The following is an 18,005-nucleotide window of genomic DNA, read 5'->3' as shown; positions in this document are numbered from 1 at the left end:
TGTCCCAGGCTCTCGTGGGCCGGAACCCAGGGGTGCCTCTGAGGCGTGAGAGAGGGCTGGGCGTGTTAAGGCAAGCTGATGGGTCGCTTGGCAGCCAACCGCCTCTGACTGTGGGAGGCTCCCCTGCCTCGTGCCTCCTCCAGCATGGACCTGAAGGCCAGCATGGGCCGCGGGTTGCCTCTGCAGTGCTCTTGGGAAGGGGGAGCACATGGTGTGGGGAGAAGGAAAGAACACTACAGATTCTGACCCTGACTCGAAACAGCTCATGGGTCCCTAGTGCGCATTAAGTTTGTTACAGATGGATTCCAGAACGTAGTGTTCTGGGGTGCCTGCGTCTGCCAAGCTCGGGGTGGATGGTCCACCATGCTGGGCTCCTGGGCAGTGATTGTCCTGCTCGGTGCTCCAGACGCACTGCGTGGAAGCCACGCTATAGGGAAACAGACTCCGAGAAGTCCAGCGATGGTATCAGGGCGAGACAGTCTCAGCCAGTGGGATGAGCCCGGTCCAAAGCCAGGCCAGTCTCTCTGCTGCTTCTGCTGTAACTCTTCCTTAGGACCTGACTGAAAGATGTGAAGCGTGACTACGGACAAGTACCCCTCTCCCTCTCTCATCCCCTAGGTCGTCCCAAACCATGGCCTTCATGCGGCAGGATTCTTCGCAGCCTCCATTGTCTCCTTTGTGCTGACCTGGGTCACGCTTTTCTTCACGGCTCGATATCAGTGTTTGAAGGGAAGCCTGCTCACCAGACATGGGGTGAGTCTCCATGTGCGTTGTGTTCCTGGAATGTAGTTGGGTTGACAGCAGACATGAGGCTGACATTTGTCCTCCAGTTCAGTGGGTCTCAGCCTTGGATGAATGTCCCAATCCCTGGGGAAATGACAGACACATGCTCATCTCCAGGCTTAACCCGCAGAGAGTCTGACTGGATGGCCCCAGGGTGTGCCCTTATCATTAGTCATTTTTAAAGCTCCCTGGAGGATTCCAGAAAGTGGCCAGGGTTGAGTGTCCCTGCAGTCTGACTGAATCCCTGAGCACTGTTGGTGTTGCCAACTCTGCATTCATGCCACGCTAATTCAGGTCCTGGTCCACACTCCCTGCTGAAAGATCTTTGGCTCACTTTGTCCTCATGGGGAGACCAGGTCCTTCAGCCTGGCTTGGGAAGCCCCCTTGGCTGGCTTCTGCCAACCTCTGCTACCACTGTCTACTTCTTAACTCAGCCACAGTCAACCCAGTGACTCAGCATTCCCTGAGAGCGTGAGCTCACCACACTCACACCGGAGGCTTTTTTGATCCTCTCTGCCCTTCAGTGAGCATAGTTCTGGCTGGGCTGGGAGCCGTCTCTCTCTCGGTTCCTGTGCTAGCTTCTGTAGACCCCACATAGTACACCTCTTAATTTCTTGGGCTCATCTGTGAATGTCTTAATCTCTCTATTCCTGTTTTGGTCTGGGTTCCCACGGAAGCACATCCTAGGCCCAGAGTCCAAATGCAAGTAGTTTATATGGGGACTGATCCCAGGAAGTATTTGTGTGGGGTCAGGAGGTGAGGCAGGAAGGGAAGGCAGCTGATCACGTTACCACTCTGGGCCCCTGGAGCTTCACCTTGCCCAGGTACTCAGCGGAGAGTAGGAAAATAGCCTCAGAGTCATCCCACCTAAGGAGGGAAGGAGCTGGGATATATATCATACACCACTGGTCATCGGTCAAGGACATGGGCGTGATGGAGCTGTTAGAAGGTGGGGGAGGAAGGACTGTTCTCCCCACTGAGAAGACACTTGGAGACCAGAGAATGAAGCAGGCAACTCCATACCATTTACACAGACTTTTATTTAGGATAACTTAGGTGATAAGGTTGGGGTTGATCTAGATGCTCTGCAGCTAGCCTCACAAAGTCCAGGCCTTAGTCCACAGATTGTATAGAGTGAGGGGTGGTGCAGAGGGCATTTTAGTGAGAGCAGAGGACCCACTTCCTCCAAGGGTTTGCGTGCACCTAACTGACAGCTACCCTTTCATTAGATCTCAAGGCACCGTCTGTGCTTCAGGAGTGGGAGAGATCATGCTATCTTTAACAAATTTACAGAGTGCCTAAACAAGCCTCCCCCTTCCAACATTGGTGGGCATTTCCAAGGTATGTATCTTCATCTCCGAGGGCCCCGGAACACATAGCTTGAAGAGAGAACATGAACAAGATGGAGGGCCACCGAGGGAGTCAGTATTGTCAGAGTTCCCACAGGGGCCCGGACAAAGGGTGACATTATTTCCCTGGCATGGGCTTCGAAGGCCAGCACAAGCCTTTAGGGAAAGGAGCGTAGGTATTGGCTGATGGATCTTTGGCTGGTGGACACTGAAACAGCAAGGGGGAGGGGACATGGGTAGAAAACAGATTGTATCTGCCACCTTCCCACTGTGTGGTATGGAGCCTGGTGCTTGGAGGGCGCTGAATAAGTGTGTGAGGAAATGAACGAGCCCTCAGCCCAACAGTGGATGGACAGAGGGGAAGGAACTCAGGACAGCAGTTCATAGAGTGAGATGGGCTGCCACCAGAAGACACTGTGGGAAGTAAGCGTCCATGACAGTTTGTTGGTGCCTCCAGGGTTGGGAGGGCTGGAGCTGCTGCAACTCATTGTCACCCAGGGGCCCAGCACCTTGAAGGGAGCATCTGCCATCTCTCTCCCCTCATTTGTATTGAGGAACCTGAGGCCCATGAATTTAAACACTTGCTTCAGGCAGCCAAGGATAGGCTGGATCTGGCTTTTGGGGGCCATGTCTGGAGGCTGGAGGTCCTGTCACCATTGTTCACTTGGTGTCTGCTTCCCAGAGGAGAGGATGGTCATTTCAAAGTGAGATCGGTCCACAGTGTCTGTAGCAGGCAAGAGGGGGGAGGAGAAAAAGGACCCCTTTCATCAGACCTTGGGCTTGTCTCCCAAAGCCATTATCCATCACAGAAGAACAAAACTTCCCCACTGCTTTGATGAAGGAGCAGGAATCATTTCCTGGAGATGAAAGGCTGATCGTTACACCTGCAGAGAGAAAAGAAAAGCGTTGATTCAAGGGTCTGAAGACCCTTGAAGTTCACAGAATGAACTCTTTTCACATTTTTCTTTATTTTTGGAAACCCGAGGCAACCAGTGAGACAGTGTGCTATAAAACACAAGACAGACTTCTTCACCCCTTCTAGCCTTCTTCACTCCTTCTACCCTAGGAGTTAGACCGATTTGGGACCAGATACCAACCCTGACTCTTCATGAGCTGTGTGGATGCACATGTTATTTTACTCCTCTGAGTTACGGTTTCTTATATGTAATGTGGGGCAATAACACTTATTTTGTTGGGACAGTTTCGTGATAATAACATATAAAAGCCACAGGGACAAAAATTCTTAAATATTAACTAATTATCAACCATTTTGCAGAATCAACAATAAGGACAAAACAGATAGAGCTATCCAATCGTTGGGTCAGGCTTAATTATCTCCCATGTCACGTCCATTTGACAATTCTATATTCTGATTAGAAACCAGCCACATGCATGAAGTTGAAGTCCATCTGCCAACTAGAATTTCTGTCTGTGTGATGATTATGGTGGTGGTGCTGCTGATGGTAATGATGATGGTGGTGTTGGTGGTGATGATGTTGCTGGGGATGATGATGATGGTGGTGATGATGATGATGATGGGGTGGTGGTGATAGTGGTGATGGTGATGATGATCGTGTGATGAGATGATGGTGATGATGGTGACTGGTGATGAAGATGGTGATGGTGGTGATGATGGTGATGGTGTTGGTGGTGGTGGTGGCGATGATGTTGATAGTGATGAGGATGTTGATAGTGATGATGTTGATGTTGATGGCTGATGATGGTCATGATGTTGGTGATGATATGATGGTGATGATAGTGGTGATCATGATGGTGATGATGGTGACAGTGGTGGTGGTGAAGGTGATGATGGTGAAATACTTTATAGGTCTTTACAGGTTGCAGCAAAGGTCTTTCCATCCATTATTTTGTTAATATACACAATATCCCCATGCAGGGCTACTAGAACTAAAATCCCCCCCCCCTTTTTTTATGAGAAAGTAGAGGCCCAGGGAAATACAGTGTCTTACCTGAGTTTACCCTGCTCACAAGTGGGGCCAGCAATGTTCTCTGACTCCTGCCTTCCCTCATAACTTTCTCAGCACATGACATTCACAAGAAGGCCCTCTCAATTGTTTCTGAAATTTCTCTGCAGGTTCAGCATCATGAGAGCAAGCTGGAGCACTCGCAGTTCACCTCCCCCGATGATGTCAATGAGGACCTTGCTCTCAATGACCAAATGATTGACATTCTGTCTTCAGAGGACCCCGGGAGCATGCTTCAAGCTTTAGAAGAGTAAGAATTCTTAACTGCCCTGTACTTGCTTGGATATGATAAATGCTTTAGCTGCACTAGCCTGAAAGCAAATACTGAGTACATTTCATTAATTAATTAATTAATTAATTAATTATTCAGTTAATCATTTGTTTGTTACTCACTAGTCATCATGGAACTACTGCTATGCTTAGTATTTGGGAAAAGGGATGAATAAGACATAGTTCGTGCTATAAGCTAATGGGGAAGACAGACACATAAACAGAAGGGATCAAAACAGTTTGATGAACACCATGCTAAAAAGGAAATCAAGGGGTGCCTGGGTGGCTCAGTGGGTTAAAGCCTCTGCCTTTGGCTCGGGTCATGATCCCAGGGTCCTGGGATCAAGCCCCACGTCGGGCTCTCTGCTCCACAGGGAGCCTGCTTCCTCCCCTCTCTCTCTGCCTGCCTCTCTGCCTACTTGTGATTTCTCTCTCTCTGTCAAATAAATAAAATCTTGGAAAAAAAAAAAGGAAATCAAGACTAGCTGAGCCGAGAAGAGGAACTAATACCTCTGAGAGGGTCAAACAAATGCTTCCCAGAGGAGGTTATATTTTAACTAGTTCTTGAAGCATGGCTGTAGGCTTTCCAAGTGGGTTAAGAGAAGAAAGACTTCAGGCAGAGGGAAGAAAGGACGGATGAAAGAATAGGGGATGAGCAAGATGCATTTGGTGAAGCAAAGTAGCTCAGTACGACTGATGTGTGAATTGGGGTATTGAATAAAGAGAAATAAAGGAAGAGGCAGCTGGAGAGAGAGAGAGGCCAGGCCAGACAGTGTGTTTGCTGAACTGAATTCTGTTCTTTTTTATGTATTTAACAAAAACTTACAGCGTCTCGCCTGTGTACAGCACAACCTAGAGCTGGACACAGTTTTGAACACTGCATGGATACGAACTCAATCCTATTAGCCTCCCTACGGAGCAGGTGTTGCTCTTCTTACCATCTCAAGGATGGGGGATTGAGAGAGTCTGCGGAGCTTGCCCCAGGGTGCACACTAGTAAACGAGAGAGCTAGGGCTTCAGGTCTTTTAAGGGATGGCCTGTTTCTGGCTCATCTTTACTCTTAAGTCACCTGTACCAACCAAAGGCTCAGTGTCTTCATCAGGGTGACCTCTTCTTAGAGTCCCTGGACTTGAGTTTCTGTCTCTTCAGTTCTACAGATCTGTTAAGGATTCTGCAGAGTTTATCTGCCCTTGGGCTGCTGCTTCTGGTATTTGGAGGATGCCCTTTGAAACGAGGTGACCCCAGATATGGGGGTACCTACCTCTCTGAATTTCTTAGTTCTGCTAGGTCTTGGCCTCGTCTTTTATTACTCCTTCTTAGTTCTCAGATGGTCTCAACCTGATTGTTTTTGGTCAGCTTTTCTAATTATTTTTGATGGGATAGTTTGTCCAGATTACCTGGATCACTCTTAGTAAGAACAGAACCTGTCTTTGTGTAAGCCACATTCTAGACGATGAACAGCCACAGTCCCTGCCGTGGGGAGAGCCTGTGAGAGAGACGGAGGGAAACAAGCAAAGCCCAACATAGCACAGAGCTCCTTGGAATTAGATCGGATTTACGTCGGGCTGTGCCACCATGTACCCTGGGTCAAGTTACTTAAATAGAAGTTCTGGGTAAGACGGGCTAGGTTGTGGAGGGTTCTGGTTGTCAGGCTCACAGTAGGCACTGGAGACCCAGGGAGTGGCCTGTTAATATGGGCAGGTCATGTTCCAAAGGCCACTCTGAATACAAAAGGAGAATGGCTTAGAAGGTTAAATCCAGACTTTTGTAGGCGATGTGGATGTATAATGAGGGCAGGAGCCGTAGGTTGGGTGAGGAGAGGGATACAAAGGAAGAGCTTATAGAACTTGGTCACTGGTGGTCATGTGGCTGAGTAGGTCTGCATAGGGGTGTGTAGTTTGCCCACTGAAGGGGAGGGAAAAACTCAGGAAGCCTCCCTAGAGTTCTGGGTTCTATTTGCTTGTTTGTTTGAGTGGGAGAGGAGGGGGCATCAGTTTTACTGCTTGGTAGATCTCTGGGTCTTCTGCTTGTAGAATGCCCACAGAGAGGCATATGAGAGGGGTAAGCCTTCACAAGGGAAGTGCGATGCTCAGGCTGGGCCATGATCTTTGGAAGATCCATTTTTACCAAAAACACCATCTGAACATGTAGAATTCTTACTGGTTTTATCATGCTTTTATTTTTCCTTTCTTTGCTTCCTGCTATATTGATGACGATTAGCAACGGGACCCCGTGGGAACCCCGCAAACTGGATTCCATTTACGACAAGCTTCTTCTGATCCTAGATTCGGGATGCATATCTTTACCTGCGCACTTCCCCCTGGGAACTAATTGCTGTCAATTTGGAGTCATCATGATGCTGATAAGCTGTATTGACTTAAGTTTTTATACAATACCTTGTATTTGTGCAGTGTTTAAAAATGCAGTCTCTTTTCCACACGTTGATTTGGTCCCCATGCTAATGCTCTTTGGGAAGGCATCTTATTTTGCCTCTATTTGAACTAGTTTCGCCAGTTGAAGGATCTGGTGCTCTTCTTGGTAACGAGCTGTATTTAGAGTCACTTATGTAGTAAGTGACAGGTTAGGACTGGAGCTTTCTCGATGGAATCTCGGCCACGTTATGTTTCACAGATACTCTCTGAGCCCCAGTTTCTTCATCTGACTGGGGAAATCATAAGTGTGGGGATTGCTGCTAAGTTTAATGATATAACAGGGACTTGGTGGCTGAGTCCTCTCTGGGTTTTTGCCTCGGAGCTGGGGCCTGACTTGAAGGGGGATGAGCAGGTGGTAAAGAGATGCCTTTAAGTAGATCAGCCCCTCTTGGATTTGGAGTCCTTCTCTTGGAGTCCTTCTCAAGAGCAGTGCAAACAGCAACTGAAAATGGGAGAGCTTGGGAGCAAGGTAGAGTAGCTCTGGTCCTATTTCCCGGGAGTCTGGAATCAGTGACCCTTGTTCATCAATTTCTGGGTCCAGAGTTGTACAGCTTGGCTAACTGAGCTTTGTGTCGCCATTCACGTGTGGTCCTTCATTTTAGCTTAATTCTCTAATCAGAATGCCGAGGGCGACCAATTAAAATTTGCCACACTACCTAAGAGGGAGGAGGAAGGATTAGATGGGCAGTGGGGAGAAAGGTGGCTGGTTACTGGCGGAGGTTCTTAAATGTCTCTTATTACATTAAATGGTAGAAGCATGTGATTAGCAAAATATTTCCTAGATAAAAGTCTGTTTTCTTCCAAAACATGGAGATAAAAAGTGGACTCAAATGATTTGGATTGTGTGATCAGCTCCTAGATATTTAATTTGCAAGTAGGTCATATACCACAACCTCTGGCCAGAGGAATTAGGGCTGTGATCAGCATACACATGTATGTAATGCATGTGTTTATTAATAAACAATAGTACTTAAGGTTGAGGGTCCATATCTGGGCTCTCTACTCTGTTCCATTGGTCTGTGTGTCTGTTTTTGTGCCAGTACCATGCTGTTGTGGTGATCACAGCTTTGTAATAAAGCTTGACATCAGGCAATGTGATGCTTCCAGCTCTGTTTTTCTTTTTCAACATTTCCTTGGCAATTTGGGGTCTTTTTTGGTTCCATACAAATTTTAGCATTGTTTGTTCTAGCACTTTGAAAAATGATGCTGGTGTTTTGATCGGGATGGCATTGAACATACAGATTGCTCTAGGCAGTATAGACATTTTAACAATATTAATTCTTCCGGTCCATGAGCATGGAATGTTTTTCCATCTTTTTGTGTCTTCTTCTATTTCTTTCATGAGTGTTCTGTAGTTCCTCGAGTATAGATCCTTTACCTCTTTGGTTAGGTTTATTCCCAGGTATCTTATGGTTCTTGGTGCTATGGTAAATGGAATCAAATCTCTAATTTCCCTTTCTGTATTTTCATTGTTAGTGTATAAGAAAGCAACTGATTTTTGTATCCTGCCACATTACTGAATTGCTGCATGAGTTCTAGTAATTTGGGGGTGGAGTCTTTTGGGTTTTCCACGTAATGTAGCATGTCATCTGCGAAGAAAGAGTGTTTGACTTCTTCTTTGCCAATTTGAATACATTTTATTTCTCTTTGTTGTCTGATTACTGTTGCTAGGATGTCTAGTACTGTGTTGAACAATAGTGGCAAGAGTGGGCATTCTTGTCGTGTTCCTCATCTTAATGGGAAGGCTGTCAGCTTTTTCCCATTGAGGAAATTGGGGAATGTTCCCTCTGTCCCTACACTCTGAAGAGTTTTAATCAGGAACAGATGCTGTATCTTGTCAAATGCTTTTTCTGCATCAATTGAGAGGACCATGTGGTTCTTCTCTCTTCTATTACTGATTTGTTCTAACAGATTGATTGATTTGCAAATGTTGCATGCTTGCATCCCAGGGATCAATCCCACCTGATCATGGTGGATAATTTTTTTAATGTACTGTTGGATCCTATTAGCTAGGATCTCAGAGCAGCAATGTCCATTATAGCCAAACTGTAGAAAGAGCCGAGATACCCCCTCAACATATGAATGGATAAAGAAGATACAGTCCAGCAGAGAAAGACAACTATCATATGATCTCCCTGATATGAGGAAGTGGTGATGCAACATGGGGGCTTAAGTGGGTAGGAGAAGAATAAATGAAACAAGATGGGAATGGGAGGGAGACAAACCATAAGTGACTCTTAATCTCACAAAACAAACTGAGGGTTGCTGGGGGGAGGGGGTTTGGGAGAAGGGGGTGGGATTATGGACATTGGGGAGGGTATGTGCTTTGGTGAGTGCTGTGAAGTATGTAAACCTGGTGATTCACAGACCTGTACCTCTGGGGATAAAAATATATGTTTATAAAAAATTAAAAATTAAAAAAAAAAGAAGAAGATACGGTCTATATACAATGGAATATTACTCAGCAATCAGAAAGGATGAATGCCCAACTTTTTGCATCAACATGAATGGTCCTGGGGGAGATTATGCTGAGTGAAATAAGTCAAGCAGAGAGAATCAGTTATCAGATGGTTTCACTTACTTGTGGAGAATAAGGAATAACATGGAGGACATTAGGAGAAGGAAAGGAAAAATGAATTAGGGTAAATCAGAGGAGAAGAACCATGAGATACTATGGACTCTGAGAAACAAACTGAGGGTTTTAGAAGGAAGAGGGGTGGAGGGATGGGTGAGCCTGATGATGGGTATTAAGGAGGGCACAGATTGCATGGAGCACTGGGTGTTATACGTAAACAATGAATCATGGAACACTCCATCAAAAACTAATTATATACTGTATGGCGATTAACATATTATAATAAAAATAAATAAATAAACAATAGTGCATGATAGTAACAGTGTGTAACAGAAATGGTAGCAGTACCATATACAAAGTTATTAATTATCCTGTTTTTGTTGTTGGTTCAAGAAGTGATGGCCTGTGAGGAGCATAGGCTTCCCTGAGCCCCATATTCTCTGAAATGAACAGTGCTGCTCCTGGTATGTGAATACCGCGAGGACATTGAGGTTACCAAGAATTTATTCTTGTAAATCACCTAGGAGCTCTAGAATTTTATGTTCATTTCTCCTTGGGCACCAGATTTGTTTTGCTCGAAGAACGTTTGGCATTGATTGTCAAGCATGACCTGAAGAGTGCTCACTGGAGAGCTGCATTTGTCCCGTTCCCCTCCCCCGGTCCTCCTCCCCCCACCTCCCCCACCCCCTCCTCTTCTCTGCCACCACATCCCAATATTCAGTATTTATCAAACGCCTGTTCTGTTTCACACTCCGTGGTTGAATGCTCATTTTAGGGACCTGATGGGGTTTTTGTTTTGTTTTTTTAATCATAGCATTGTCAGTTACTTTTAATCTTTCCATCTTGACTTATAGTCAGGCTTTAGGAGCTCCCAGAAAGAAAATGTCACTCAGAATGTCAGGGGCTTAGGATGCATGGAAATCTGTGATTGTCTCCGCACTAAAAACAGCTTTTTTCTCTAGTGAATTATTTATCCCATTTGTATTTCTTATGTGAAGCTTAGCTAGGCTTCTAAATGTGTCATTAGATGTCTGGATTGCCGCCTTGTTGCTCAGACCCATCAGAGCCCTAACCTTGCTCTCTCTTGCTGTTTTATCTTTGACAAAGAGCATCTCCTTGGTCTGTGTGGTTGTTTATCTTTGACATCATTTCTTCATGGTCCATCTCTCACAGAGAGGATCTGAGGGAGAGGTCTTTCCTTTGGTTTGTGTCAGGCTCCTAGACGGTTGTCCTAATGGAGGCCGCTCAGCCCCAGGCATACGGAGGCCAGAGGAAGGAGGAACAGGGCACTATTGGCAGCTTTGGAAGGTTCGAGAAGCGTGAAGAGCTCACAGTGTCAGCTCTGGAAGCTTCTAGAAGTGTGGAGGGCCCACAGTATCTTAGCTCCGGCCTTAGCCTGGCGCTGACCACTGCCAGGCACCTCTTGCCCATGACCTTAGGTAATTCTCACAGCGGCTCTGGAAAGGAAGCTGAGGTTCAGAAAGGTTGATTGGTTATGCCTAAGGTCACACAAGCGGTAATGAGTTTGGGCCCAGGACTGTGTGCTTTCAGATCTGTGTGCTTTCAGATTTGTTGTATTGACAAAACAGCTTTTAAAAAATATTACACTTAGATTTTTCCAAGAGAGGCAAAGGAAAAGAAAAGAAAGAAAGGAAAGGAAGAGAAGAAAGTCCAGGTGAGTGTTTATTTCCTGTTATTTAAAGGAAGCTCATTGCTGTCTTTTGATGCCGCCAACATCCCCTTCTAAGCTGTCTCCGAATTATGGTTCGGACAGAGGCAGCGTTCAGTGAGTATTGGTTGAATCAAGGCTTTTAGATCACGTAGTGAATGGTTTCTGTGTGCCAGCTATGTGGTATTGTTTTTTCTGTTTTCTTTTCTTTTCTTTTTTTTTTTTTTTTACAACTATGCCCTTTTTATTTTATATTTTATTTTATATTAACACTGAGGAGATATAATCTTGTTTCTCATTTCTGGAACTTAAACAGGAAATTAACTGCAGGGAAATTAAGCAACTCACCCAAAGTTTCTGTGGTTCCTTTGCCCTTTCTGGGTTGTTCGCTCCTGTGTGCAGTCACTGGGAGGCCCTGGCTGGATGCTGGTGTGGCATCGGGTGTGGGTCGTCACGGGAAACACAGGGGCAGAGCACAAAGACGCGCACAGCTAACCCTGCAGTTCCACAGCGTGTCGGGGCTTTCAAGGGGAAGGGGCTCTGTTAAAGAAAAGCGGGGCTTCACTTTTGCCTGGGGGCTCCAGGAGGACCCCCTAAGTGGAGGGTCGGGGGAACCAAGACCCGAGTGATTGAGCATCCTTTAGGGGCCAAATGGATGGAGAACAGGAAGGGACATAGGTGGGCCCTTGAGGGTCTAGGAGGTGATGAGGCCAGCATGGCAGGGGCACGAGGAAGTGGGCTATAGGGTCACACCGAGCCAGCACAAGTATGTCCCAGAGCAGCTTCCCCCGTAAGCCTGATGGAGAGTCACCAGCAGGTGCGTTCGAAGCTGTAGGGTTAACTTGACAGCTAAGGTGTGAGAAGGTGCGGCGTTGCTCACACCAGATGTAAGCACAGTGCATTCCCAGGTGTGACACGGCTTCACGGGCAGCCCAGAGTCCATCCCAGGGAGTCCGGCCGTGGACAGCAGAGCGGCTGTTTCCATCGGCCGTCACCAGCTCCCTTGGCCGTGGTCTGGCTGGGCTCCGCAGGGGCCCCTCACTCAGGGCCCGTTTCCCAGGAGGACCCCCAGGCTGTAGCTCTGTGTGATGTCCCTCCCAAGGGCTACATGGGGGCCTGTGGAATCCAGGGACAGATGAGGGAGGATGAGTGGCACCTACTGACAGCTTGGAAGTGGTCTTTGTGGGAGAAGAGCCGTCAGCTCGTGGCCGTGCTGCTTCCTAAGACAAGGGAAGAGGGAGGATTGAGTTTTGATGACGGATCCAGAGGTGCATCTGGGCTGGGCGAGTTGAAGATGCCTAGAGACGCCAGATGGACATGTCTGTTCAGACACAGGCCTGGGGCTGGGAGTGGCAGGATGGGGACCCCGGAGGGAGCCCCTGGAGAGTGGAGAGCGGCATCGAGGGGAGGGAAGCGAGAGGGTGCCCTCTGGAACTGCAGCCTTTACATTGTCAGAAAGGTAACAGGAAACCAGGACAGTGAGAGCAGGAAAGCCAAGAGAAAAGGGATCCCAGAAGAAGTGAACAGCTGTGAACAGCTGTGTCTGGTATTGCCTTCAGTTCAGTCAGGTGAAGACTGGAAGGTGTCCTGTTTTTGCTGCCGGGACATGGCTGAAGGCCAGAGCAGTTTTGGGGAGCATGGGGCAAATGCAGTGGCCACCAACCCCGCTGTGACTCACCCACTCTGCTGTGCAGGGGAGCAGCATACTAAGGGAGCCCAGGGCTAGGAGAAGGACATTTAGGGTGATGCCAGAGGCTCTGAGCATTCTGTGGGGGATGGTCTGCAGATGGGGGGAGGCTGAGAGTTTGAGGGGAGAGCAGGGACAGTTGCAGGGAAGAGGGTACTGAGAAGGTGAGCCAGTGCTCCTGTGTCGGCACAGGGGAGGGACTGGGACCTCCGGGAAGAAAGGTCCAGAGAACACAGAGATGTGTGCAGGGGTGTGGATGTGAACAAGGCACGTATCTGTGTGATGCTTCTCAGGGATGTACAGGTGAGGACATTGGGAAGAAGAGGGGAGGACTGTGGGAAGGTATGGCACAGTCCTGAAGAGTGGGGAGGTGGCTTACTAGCAGAAGCCAGAGAGTTACTGGGCAGGTAGCAGTCCCAGCCCAGCCCTGATGAGGGATTTGCTCCTGCAGGGATCCAGGGGGAGGTGCAGAGGCTGCCAAAGACGGGGGTGGGGGTGGGGGTCGGGGGGTGGGGTGGGGGGCGGGAGTGGAGCCCAGGGGTGAGAGATCAGGTTGAGAAGCAAGACCTTCTGGTGTGAGTCTTAGCAGGGGCACTTACTGTCAGGTAACTCTGGGTGTCTTATTTATTAAGGGGGGGCTAGCTGTGGCTGCCCGCTAGGCTGCTAGGACAGAAGCTGGCCCCAGGCTCTCTGTTTTAGGGGAGCAGGAGACGGACGAGAGGTGTTTCCTATGGCTGCTCTAACAAATGACCACACACTTGGGGGCTCCAGAGAACAGAGCTTCTTCTGTCATGGGGCTGGAGGCCAGAGGCCCAAAGTCAGTTTCACTAGGCTGAGGTCAAGGTGTTGGCCTGCTGCCTCCCTTCAGATGCTCTGGGGTGGAGTCTGCTGGGTGAGGCAGAAACCCCATCCACAGAGCTGTGCCCCGCTGCCCAGTTCCCACGAGGTGCCGGGTTCCTGCCAGCGGCTGACAAGCCAAAACAGGATTTTTTTTATGGGGGACAGAACAGGGACTGCGGTGGAGCAGAGCGGCTGTAATGCACATCTGGTTTCCATGGCAACCCGTATGGTCTGCAAGGTGAGGGTTTCTGGGAGAAGATGCTTTCCTCCTTCCAGCAGGTGCTTTCTGAGTCCCCGCTGAGTGCCTAGCACTGTGGTAGGCGAGGTGCGGGAGAGGAAGCTGAGAAAAGCAAGCAGCCCCAAGATGCCCTCCGTCTACCGGGGAAACAGGTCACAGATGGATAAATACAGCACCATGAGATTGTGCAAGCTGGAATAGCCTCGAAGGCCCCCATGCACAAGTGGTTTACACCTGGTCTGGTGAGACTTTGCCTGGCACAATGTGATGTTCTCCCTGACTTAGCATCCCACCTAATCCACACCACCCCATCCAGGCCACGAGGCTCATGCCTCCTCTTAGGGGTTTCTTAGAGATAAAAGGAATCACCTCAACTGTTGGAGTATCTGAGGGGGTCCGAAAAGAGCTCCCATCTCTCCTCAACCTGGAGTCCTAAGCCAGTTGGGCAATAAGACATACATCAGGCAGGGGCGCCTGGGTAGCTTAGGGGGTTAAAGCCTCTGCCTTTGGCTCAGGTCATGATCCCAGGGTCCTCGGATTGAGCCTGAGCTTTCTGCTCAGCAGGGAGCCTGCTTCCTCATCTCTCACTGCCTGCCTTTCTGCCTACTTGAGGTCTCTGTCTGTCAAATAAATAAATAAAATCTTAAAAAAAAAAAAAAAGACATACATCAGGCATGTTCTCCAACCTGGCCAAAAGAATAAATCAACCATCACTTTCATCTACACTGAAAAGCTAGGTCGAAGGATGTGGCTTTATGTGCAGGCATTGTGAGCCCTGCAGTGAGACACTGCTTGCCTCTCAATAAAGCCTACTTCAGGGATCGCCTGCTCCAGGACACCAGGTGCTGTGGCTGCTCATGCCGACTGCCAGCCCCTGTCCCCGCTTCAGTTCCCTCACAGAGCTCCTCCACACGAAGGGGCCCCAGGAAAAGGGAGAAGGGCATGGCCCCTCACCGGCCCTGGCCATTTTGATTCACCAGTCCCCACCCAATGGATCCTTGTCACAAATGGATCCTGTCCACACAGGCAGGCAGGAGAACAGCTGACTTTTCTGGGGATTGCGGTGCTCCTAGAAGATGTTTCGGGTCCTGCCCTGGGCCCACCACCTTGACCTTCCTCTATGTAGTTGGTCTGGCACCAGCCCCAAAGAGCAGCCCAGAGAGAGGCTGTCGGAAGCTACCCAGAAACTGCCTGTGCCCCAGGGAAGAGCATGCACATACCCCCCGAATCTGATTAATGCCCACTTTTCTTTTTTCTGTCGCTTAGCCAATTTTTTGAGTAGTAAATAATGAACGAGACAAAGAATTAGAGTGGCTCAAAAGACCATAACCGTGAAAATCAAATTGTTTTCTCATCCCTGCACTGAAGGCAGTCTGTTCCCTGTGCCAGGCATGGATCCTGTGGAGATCGTCCGTGGCTCTGATTGTTTTAAATTATTTACTTAAACTCAATTTAGTTAACATATAATGTATTACTAGTTTCAGAAGTAGAGGTCAGTGATTTCATCAGTTGCATGTAACACCCAGGGCTCATCACATCATGTGCCCTCCCTAATGCCAGTTACCCCAGTCCTCCAACCGCCTCCCCTTCAGCAACCCTCCAGTTTGTTCCCTAGAGTTAAGAGTCTCTTGTCTCCATCTCCAAGTTCACCTTATTTTATTTTTCCCTCCCTTTCCCTATGTTCATGTTTTGTTTCTTAAATACCACATATGAGTGAAATCATATGGGATTTGTCTTTCTTGGACTGATTTATTTCACTCAGCATAATACCGTCTAGATCCATCCACAATATTGTAAATGAAAGATTTCATTCTTTTTGATGACTGAGTAGTATTCCATCATATATATATATAGTTTGGCTATTGTGGACATTGCTGCTATAAACATTGGGGTGCACGTGCCCCTACGGATCACTACATTTGTATCCTTTAAATAGATACCAGCAGTGCAATTATTGGGTCATAGGGTAACTCTGGTTTTAACTTTTTGAGGAACCTCCATGCTGTTTTCTTTTTTTTTTTTTTTTAAAGATTTTTTCTTTATTTATCTGACAGAGATCACAAGTAGGCAGAGAGGCAGGCAGAGAGAGAGGAGGAAGCAGGCTACCTGCAGAGCAGAAAGCCCGATGTGGGGCTCGATCCCAGGAACCTGGGATCATGACCTGAGCCGAAGGCAGAGGCTTAACCCACTGAGCCACCCAGGTGCCCCCATGCTGTTTTCCAGAGTAGCTGCACCAGCTTACATTCCCACCAGCAGTGTAGGAGGGTTCCCCTTCCTCCTCATTCTTGCCAACATCTGTTGTTTCCTGACTTGTTAATTTTAGCCATTCTGACTGATGTGAGGTGGTATCTTATTGTGGTTTCGATTTGTATTTCCCTAATGCTGAGTGATGTTGAGCACTTTTTCATGTGTCTGTTTGGCCATTTTTATGTCTTCTTTGGAGAAATGTCTGTTCATGTCCTCTGCCCATTTCTTGACTGGATTTTTGTGTTTTGAGTGTTGAGTTTGATAAGTTCTTTATAGATTTGGGGTACTAACCCTTTATCTGGTAGAACAAATGCAAATATCTTCTCCCAGTCTGTAGGTTTTCTTTTAGTTTTGTTGACTGTTTCCTTTGCTGCAAAAGATTTTTTTAATCTTGATGAAGTCCCAATAGTTCAGTTTTACTTTGTTTTCTGCGTCTCTGGAGACATGTCTAGCAAGAAGTTGCTGTGGCTGAGGTCAAAGAGGTTGCTGCCTATGTTCTCCTCTAGGATTTTGATGGATTCCTGTCTCACATTTAGGACTTTCATCCATTTTGAGTTTATATTTGTGTATGGTGTAAGAAAGTGATCCAATTTTATTCTTCTGCATGTGGCTTTCCAATTTTCCTAACACTATTTGTTGAAGAGACTGTCTTTTTTCTATTGGATATTCTTTTATGCCTTGTTGAAGATCAGTTGACCATAGATTTGAGGGTCCATTTCTGGAGTCTTTGCTCTGTTCCATTGATCTGTGTGTCTGTTTTTGTGCCAGTACTATGCTGTCTTCATGATCACAACTTTGCAATAGAGCTTGAAGTCAGGTATTGTGATGCCCCAGCTTTGGTTTTCTTTTTCACCATGACTTTGGCTATTTGGGGTCTTTTGTGGTTCCATACAAATTATAGAATTGCTCCAACTCCATGAAAAATGCTGATGATACTTTGATAGGCATTGTGTTGAATGTGTAGATTGCTTTGGATAGCATAAATATTTTAATATTTGTTCTTCCAATCCATGAACATGGAATGTTTGTCCATTTCTTCGTGCCCTCTTCAATTTCTCTTGTAAGTGTTCTGTAGCTCTCAGAGTATAGGTCTTTTACCTCTTTGGTTAGGTTTATTCCTAGGTATCTTATGGTTTTTGGTGCAGTTATAAATGGGGTCGATTCCTTGATTTCACTTTCTTCTGCCTCATTTATGGTGTATAGAAACACAACTGATTTCTGTGCATTGATTTTATATCCTGTGACTTTGCTGAATTGCTGCATCAGTTCTAGCAATTTTTTGCTGGAGTCTTTTTGGTTTTATAGATAGAATGTTGTGAAGAGTGAAAGTTTGACTACTCCTTTAATTATTTGGATGCCTTTTATTTCTACTTGTCTGACTACTGAGGCTAGGACTTCTAGTACTATGTTGAACAGCAGTGGTGAGAATGGACATTCCTGTTGTGTTCCTGACCTTAGAGGTAAAGTACTCAGTTTATCCCCCACTGAGGATGATATTAGCTGTGGGTCTTCCCTGTATGGCTTTTATGATGTTGAGGCATGTTCTCTCTGTCCTTACACTGTGGAGAGTTTTCATCAAGAAAGGATGCTGTATTTTGTCAAATGCTTTTTCTGCATCTATTGAAGGGATCATATGGTTCTTGTCCTTTCTTTTATTAATGTGGTGTATCACATTAATAAATGTGCTTTTTGGATGTTGAACCACCCTTGCAGCCCAGGAAAAAATCCCACTTGGTCGTGGTGAATAACCCTTTTCATTTCCTATTGGATTCTGTTGGCAAGTATAGCTCTGACTGTTTTATGTGCATTAACTTATCTACTTCTCAGAGCAGCTTCTGAGCTAAAGACTATTTACAGATGAGGAAACTAAAGCACAGCGTGTGAGTCACTTGTCCAGAGTCATGCAGCAAGTAGGAGGATGTGAGCCCAG

The 18,005-nt window shown here is 47.0% G+C and overlaps 1 protein-coding gene across 1 annotated transcript in view; it reads left to right on the top strand.

Moving 5' to 3' along the window:
- EVC2 (EvC ciliary complex subunit 2) overlaps window positions 1-18,005 on the top strand; it is a 119,208-nt gene that overhangs the window by 30,109 nt on the left and 71,094 nt on the right. Inside the window, exons 8-9 of the mRNA XM_082727465.1 lie at window positions 619-753; window positions 4,228-4,367. Of these exons, the coding sequence (XP_082583591.1) occupies window positions 619-753; window positions 4,228-4,367 (275 nt within the window). The remainder of the gene's footprint in view (window positions 1-618; window positions 754-4,227; window positions 4,368-18,005) is intronic.

Source organism: Mustela nivalis (assembly GCF_964662115.1).
Source record: "Mustela nivalis genome assembly, chromosome: 4".
NCBI classification, from domain to species: domain Eukaryota; kingdom Metazoa; phylum Chordata; class Mammalia; order Carnivora; family Mustelidae; genus Mustela; species Mustela nivalis.
The sequence above is the reverse complement of the archived record's forward strand: the minus strand, read 5'-3'. Positions and strand labels throughout refer to the sequence as shown.